The sequence below is a fragment of the Gorilla gorilla genome, chromosome 13 (assembly GCF_029281585.2).
Source record: "Gorilla gorilla gorilla isolate KB3781 chromosome 13, NHGRI_mGorGor1-v2.1_pri, whole genome shotgun sequence".
Taxonomy (NCBI): domain Eukaryota; kingdom Metazoa; phylum Chordata; class Mammalia; order Primates; family Hominidae; genus Gorilla; species Gorilla gorilla.
The window spans coordinates 90,755,427-90,762,498 of NC_073237.2; the positions used below are offsets into that span (position 1 = coordinate 90,755,427).

The 7,072-nt window shown below is 45.1% G+C and overlaps 1 protein-coding gene across 3 annotated transcripts in view; it reads left to right on the forward strand.

The window, feature by feature from the left end:
- Positions 1-6,602, forward strand: part of ZNF169 (zinc finger protein 169) — a 42,930-nt gene extending 36,328 nt beyond the window's left edge. For 2 of the 3 annotated variants that reach the window (XM_055349949.2, XM_055349952.2), the window contains exon 5: positions 2,462-6,602. In XM_055349949.2, coding sequence (XP_055205924.2) covers positions 2,462-4,020 — 1,559 coding nt within the window. In that variant the 3' untranslated portion in view covers positions 4,021-6,602. The remainder of the gene's footprint in view (positions 1-2,461) is intronic. The other variant, XM_055349951.2, reaches the window with a different exon arrangement.
- The last annotated feature ends 470 nt before the right edge of the window (positions 6,603-7,072 follow it).

The following is a 7,072-nucleotide window of genomic DNA, read 5'->3' on the forward strand; positions in this document are numbered from 1 at the left end:
TTTAAGTGTCAATTTTCAGTTGTTTATTGATGGTATTTAGAAATAAAATGGATTTATGTATAGTGATTTTGTATGCTGTAATCTTGCAAAACTCACATCTTTTTCCACTGGAATATTTTAATATGAAGGACCTTCTCTGTATTCCAGATGGAATGTGAATGGCAATCCCTAAAGCTGCTGAAGTTCCCTCTTGCAGATATGATCTTACTGACTCTAATCAATGATACAAAGTGTTTTTCTTAGGAATAGTATGGTCAAAAATAAGAAATACATATTTTGTGACTAAAAATAGTTAACAAATAGAATAACATATAAATCAGTATTGTATTTATAATCGTCTGCCTTGAACCAAGGGTCTTCTGTTAAGTAGTTTAATTCCATTAAATTGTTCACTTCTGTTCTGATAGGGCACTTGAAACCCTGATTCAGTTTCTTGCTATGGGTTGCTACTTGCCAGGTGCATTTCTGATCAATGCTCTTAAAAATTTGTTCCATGGGCTGGGCGCGGTGGCTCACGCCTGTAATCCCAGCACTTTGGGAGGCCAAGGCAGGCGAATCACTTGAGGTCAGGAGTTTGAGACCAGCCTGGCCAACATGGTGAGACCCTGTCACTACTAAAAATACAAAAAATTAGCCAGGCGTACTAGGTGCGCCTGTAATCCCAGCTACTCAGGAGGCTGAGGTGGGAGAATTGCTTGAACCCAGGAGGTGGAGGTTGCAGTGGGCTGAGATAGTGCCACTGCACTCCAGCCTAGGCGACAGTGCGAGACTCCTTTAAAAAATAAAACAAAAAATAAAACAAACAAACAAAAAAAACAATTTTTTCCAGGAGACTCAATTTCTAATCTGAGTTAAAAAGCAGGAGTCTTTAAACAAAAGTAAGATAAAAAAGATAAACTAGCCATGAATAAGAATATGCCTTATTTTTCTCTTACCGAATACTTTGCTTATTCACTACAGCAAACAATTTCAGAGATGATGAAAGCAGACTTCTCTATTGAGGGTTGTCCCATAATGACTCATAAGAACTTAGTCCTGCGGAGCGCAGTGGCTCATGCCTATAACCCCAGCACTTTGGGAGGCCGAGGGAGGCGGATCACCTAAGGTCAGGAGTTGGAGACCAGCCTGGCCAACATGGTGAAACCCCATCTCTCACCTAAGGTCAGGAGTTCAAGACCAGCCTGGTTGCCAACATGGTGAAACCCGATCTCTACTAAAAATACAAAACTTAGCCAGGCATGGTGGTGCACGCCTGTAATCCCAGCTGCTCAGGAGGCTGAGACAGGAGAATTGCTTGAACTAGAGGTTGCAGTCAGCCAAGATCGTGCCACTGCACTCCAGCCTGGGCAACAGAGCGAGACTCTGTCTCAAAAAAAAAAAAAAAAAGAACTTAGTCAATAATTACCTAGGAGTTACGGTATCAACTTATGGAAGCTGAAAGCACTGCCAATTTCCAGAGCCTTTAATTTATACCATCATGGGAATTAGTATTATCTCCAATTGGCAGCCTATTTAAACCTAGAAACAAAATTTTTTGAAAAAGTCGATTTGTATAGTTTTAACAGTTTTTGTGCATGGATTTTGTGCATGGATAAGAATATGCTTAAGCCAAAATATGTATAATCCCTGAAACATCTTTATGCTAATGAGAAGTCATCTATTATTAACCTTCAAACGCTGAGCTTCTCCTTAATTCACCAGATTTTTTTAAAATCCTGGATTATTGAGCAAAACAGTGTATGTAGTGTTGTGCAATGCTATTTGGGGAATATACTTGGCTTCAGTCTTCCCAGAGGCTAGAGGATAGCACCTTCATTTGCCAGGAGGGCAGCATCAGGGATTCCTCTTCTTCAAGAGGACTTAAGGGTGTCCATACAGTTCAGGAGACAACTCACATCAGGCTGATATGGAAGCTCCCTGGCCTAAAGCCTATTCCACACAGGAACCAGTATCTCTTGCTACAGCTTATCTGATTCGTGGATGCCCCTTACTTGAGTCACCACAGTCAAGGAAGCCCAAAGCATGGCTCCCCTTCAGATGCTAAGATCTTATTTATAGCACCTTCAAGATCATAATCAGTCTGTTTCTTAACTGCAGCTCAGACACCAAGTTCTTGGCTCTTGCATAAACAGCAGGCCAAACAAATGTTTCTCAGGCAAGGTTTAATAGGCTTGAGCTGGAGCAAAAGCAAGGGAGCGGCGCCCAAGAAAGGAAGATAAATGTGTAACTCTACTTGCAGCAATTTATAGAGCTGAAGCTGCCTGTGATGCTTTTTTGAACCTTTTAGTTTGGCTGATAGGACTAGTTTGTAGTGTGGGTTTTCTGTGCTGCAATAGAGCATGTAATGTGCCCTTGTGGGTTGGAAGATAAGTCTTTGTTGTGAATATCTGAAGAAAACTGCTGGGCAGGTATTACAATCCATGGTCACCTGTGGTGATTCTGACCAAGACTTTCTCTCTAGCAGAGCCTAGAACAGAATTCCAGCCAAGTTTTCCCCACCTGGTGGCCTTTTCTAGCTCGCAGCTCCTCAGACAATATGCGCTAAGTGGCCATCCCACACAGATCTTCCCAAGCTCATCTGCAGGAGGTGACTTCCAACTAGAAGCTCCAAGATGCTCTAGTGAAAAAGGAGAAAGTGGAGAGACAGAAGGCCCCGACAGCTCATTAAGAAAGAGGCCAAGCAGAATTTCTAGGACATTCTTCAGCCCACATCAAGGTGACCCAGTAGAATGGGTAGAAGGGAACAGAGAAAGAGGAACAGACCTTCGCCTGGCCCAAAGGATGAGTCTTGGGGGGTCAGACACAATGTTGAAGGGAGCAGACACTTCAGAATCTGGAGCAGTCATACGTGGAAACTATAGACTGGGACTTAGCAAAAAGTCAAGCCTGTTCAGCCACCAGAAGCATCATGTGTGCCCTGAATGCGGGAGAGGCTTTTGCCAGAGATCAGACCTTATCAAGCACCAGAGGACACACACCGGGGAGAAGCCATACCTGTGTCCTGAGTGTGGGCGTCGGTTTAGCCAGAAGGCCTCCCTCTCCATACACCAGAGGAAGCACTCGGGGGAGAAGCCGTATGTGTGCAGGGAATGTGGGCGACACTTCAGGTATACATCCTCTCTCACTAATCACAAGAGGATTCACTCCGGGGAGAGGCCCTTTGTATGTCAGGAGTGTGGGCGAGGCTTTCGCCAGAAGATAGCCCTCCTTCTACACCAGAGGACGCACTTGGAGGAGAAGCCGTTCGTGTGTCCTGAGTGTGGGAGAGGCTTTTGCCAGAAGGCATCACTCCTCCAGCACCAGAGCTCACACACAGGGGAGAGGCCCTTCCTGTGCCTTGAGTGCGGGCGTGGCTTCAGGCAGCAGTCACTCCTCCTTAGTCACCAGGTCACACACTCAGGAGAGAAGCCTTATGTCTGTGCTGAGTGTGGGCACAGCTTTCGCCAGAAGGTCACTCTCATCAGGCACCAGAGGACACACACAGGGGAGAAGCCTTACCTGTGCCCCCAGTGTGGGCGGGGTTTTAGCCAGAAGGTCACCCTCATTGGACACCAGAGGACACACACAGGGGAGAAGCCCTACCTGTGCCCTGATTGTGGGCGTGGCTTTGGTCAGAAGGTCACCCTCATCAGACACCAGAGGACACACACAGGGGAGAAGCCTTATCTGTGCCCCAAGTGTGGGCGTGCATTTGGCTTTAAGTCGCTCCTCACCCGACACCAGAGGACACACTCAGAGGAGGAGCTTTACGTAGGCAGGGTGTGTGGACAAGGACTTGGCCAGAAGTCACACCTTATCTCTGACCAAAGGACACACTCAGGAGAGAAGCCCTGCATTTGCGATGAATGTGGGCGTGGCTTTGGCTTTAAGTCTGCCCTCATCCGACATCAGCGGACCCATTCTGGGGAGAAGCCGTATGTCTGCAGGGAGTGTGGGCGTGGCTTTAGCCAGAAGTCTCACTTGCATAGACACAGGAGGACCAAGTCTGGTCATCAGCTCCTACCCCAAGAGGTCTTCTGACCTTTCCTTTCCCCGTGAGTGTGAAGCTGGCAGAAATCACTAGTAAATGCTTCAGTTTCCTGAAATGGAATGGAAAAAAAAAATGTTGCTTTCTTTCATCAATCATGAGATAGTTGATTTTTGGTTTAGTTTCTATATTCAAAATTTGTCTTGGCTTGTTAGGGGTTCCATAACAAAGTACCCCAGGCTGGGTGATTTTGACAACGGAAATATATTTTCGTATTTATGGAGGCTGGAAGTCCCAGATGAATGTATTGGTAGGTTTGGCTGCTGCTAAAGCCTCTCTGTTTGGCTTGCGGATGGCTGCTTTCTGGCCACGTCCTCACATGGGCTTTTTTCTGTGTGTACGCTTTCCTGGTGTGGCTTCCTCCTGTTCTAGGGACACCAGTCATTTTGGATAGAGCCACAGCCATATGGCCTCGTTTAACCTTAATAACCTTCTTAAAGGCCTTATCTCTAGATACAGTCACACTACACGGTTAGGACTTCAACATATGAATTTTTGGGAAACCCAATTTAGTCTATAACACTCCACTACTAAAGTTCAGGTCCCTCAGACATTCAAAATACATTCACATGATCCCAACAGTCCCAAAATTCTTTACCCATTTCAACTTCAACTCTAGATCCAAAATCTCATTTAAATATCATCTAAATCAAGTGTGAATGAGACTTTAGGTACAATTCATCCTTAGGCAAAATTCTCCAGGTGTGATCCTGTGAAACCAGACAGATATCTGCTTCCACAATATTCTATAATGGTGGGATAAGCAGAGGCTGGACTTCCCCATTCCAAAGGAAAGACATGAGAAAGAAATGAAGAATGATGGATCCCAAGCAAGTCTCAAACCTGGCAAGGCAACTTCCATTAGATTTTAAGTCTCAAGAATAATCCCCTTTGGCTCAGTGCTCTGCCTTCTGGGCCAACTGGATTGGCAGCCCTGCTTTTTAGGCTCACGGGAGCTGCAGTGTCACTCCCTTGGCCCTTGGCAGCGGCTCCTGGCCCACTGAGATTGAGGAGGAGACACACTTGCCCTCTAGACCTGTACTCTCTGGGCCCATTAGAACCTTTGAGAATCTCAGTCTTCCCTTTTCTTGATTAACGTACGTTTGCAACTGGATAGCTCTATTGTACCTTCCTGTAGAATCCCAGAAGTCTAACAGCCTGCCTTCATTTTTGTCCTGTCTCTTTCTCTATTCAGTTCAAGCTGGCAGCATTTCTGGTGAGATGGTTAATTGGTTCCATTCAGACCTATACTAATCTCTTTATCACATGGTTGTCCAGCCACACCCTAGTGTTCTTTCAAGAACATACTTTCTCATTTTTTGCAATGCGGACAGGCTGAGAATTTTCCAAATCTTTAAGTACTGGTTCTTTTTTGCTTGACAATTCCTTGAATTTATCTTTCTCCTCTAATATTTTACTATAAGCAGCAAGGAGAAAACAGACTCCACTTGCATCACTTTGTGTAGAAATATCACCTGAATATTCTGCACTGCCTCACTCACAATTTCTATACTCCACAAAACACTAGAACGCAATTTGGGCAAGTCCTTTGCAAGGATTCCAGTTTCCCATTACCCATTCCTCATTTCTGTCTGAGACCTCACCACAATCACCTTAAAATTAAAAAAAAAAAAAAAAAAAACCCCACACATTTTGTAGATACGGGTTTTTGCTATGTTGCTTAGGCTGGTCTCATACACCTGGCCTCAAATGATTCTCCTGCTTTGCCCTCTCAAAGTGTGAGCCACCACACCCAGCCCAGAACCTTTTAACATCTACATTCCTACCAACAGTGTTTTAAAGGTCATCCAGGCTTTTCCTAACATGTGCTTCAGAACTCTTGTAGCTTCTTTCTACCGAGTACCCAGTTCCAAGTCACTTCCACATTTTAGGTTACAAAGCATCCCGATCACAGTACCAAAATCTGTATTAATTTGCTAGGGCTGACATAAGAAAACACCAGACTGGGTGCCTTAAGCAATAGAATATTTATCTTCTCACAGTTCAGGAAACTGGAAGTCCTAGAATGAGGTGTTGGCAGGTTTGGTTTCTACTAAGGCCTCTCTCCTTGGCCTGCAGATGGCTGCCTTCCCTCTGTGGTGTCACATAGCTTATTCTTTGTACACACACTTTCCTGGTGTCTCTTGTTAAAAGGACACCAGTGATACCGGATTAGGGCAACACCCTAAAGACCTCGTTTTAACCTTAATTACAACTTTAAATGTCCTGTATGCAAAAACAGTCACACTGGGGATTAGGGATTCAACATATGAATTTGGGTGGGGAGGGACACAATTTAGTCCATAACACTCTGCCTTCTGGACTTCCAAAATTCGTATCTAGCCATGAGCGCCTGCCATAAGAGTGCTCTCTTGAATTCCTTTCCTTTCTCCATCAGTGTGAAGATGGCAGAAATCAATAACAGATGTTCCACTTTCCTGATATGGAATGGGGAAAAAGAGTTGCTTTCCTTCATTGATCATGAGATAGTTGGTTTATGCTTTACTTTCTGCACAGTGGTCCTTTGTATTTTATGGTCTTTTGTTTTAATAAACTGCTTCTCTACAAAGCTGCATACCTGGCTATGTACCTCATTCACTGATACTTTGAGGAGAACCCCAAGGCATTCAGCCTCTTCGGAGACATGGAGGAATTACTCTGCGTATTTATTCTAGGCTACTGTCCTATGGGACGGGGATATTACAGTCTTCAACCTCACCTCTTCCTAAGTCTTCCATTGTCTGTGATGAGAGCCACTGGCCACATGCTCACCTTCCCTGATGCCAGATTGAAGGGCATTTATTCACATCCCTGTCATGTTAGCTATGCCTACGTGCCAGTGATCCAGCCCTTCAGCCACAACCTTCCTTAAAACTCCAATCAGGAGCTAAGGCTCTGAAGCCACCCACCCTTCTATCCAGCCCAAGACACTGCCCCCTTAGCTATAGTCCCTCCTGTTCCCTGATCCCCAGAGCCCAAATGCCCCAGATCCTGACAAATGCCTACACCAAGAATGGCCCTGGCCCTGTTCCTTCAGCACCGAAT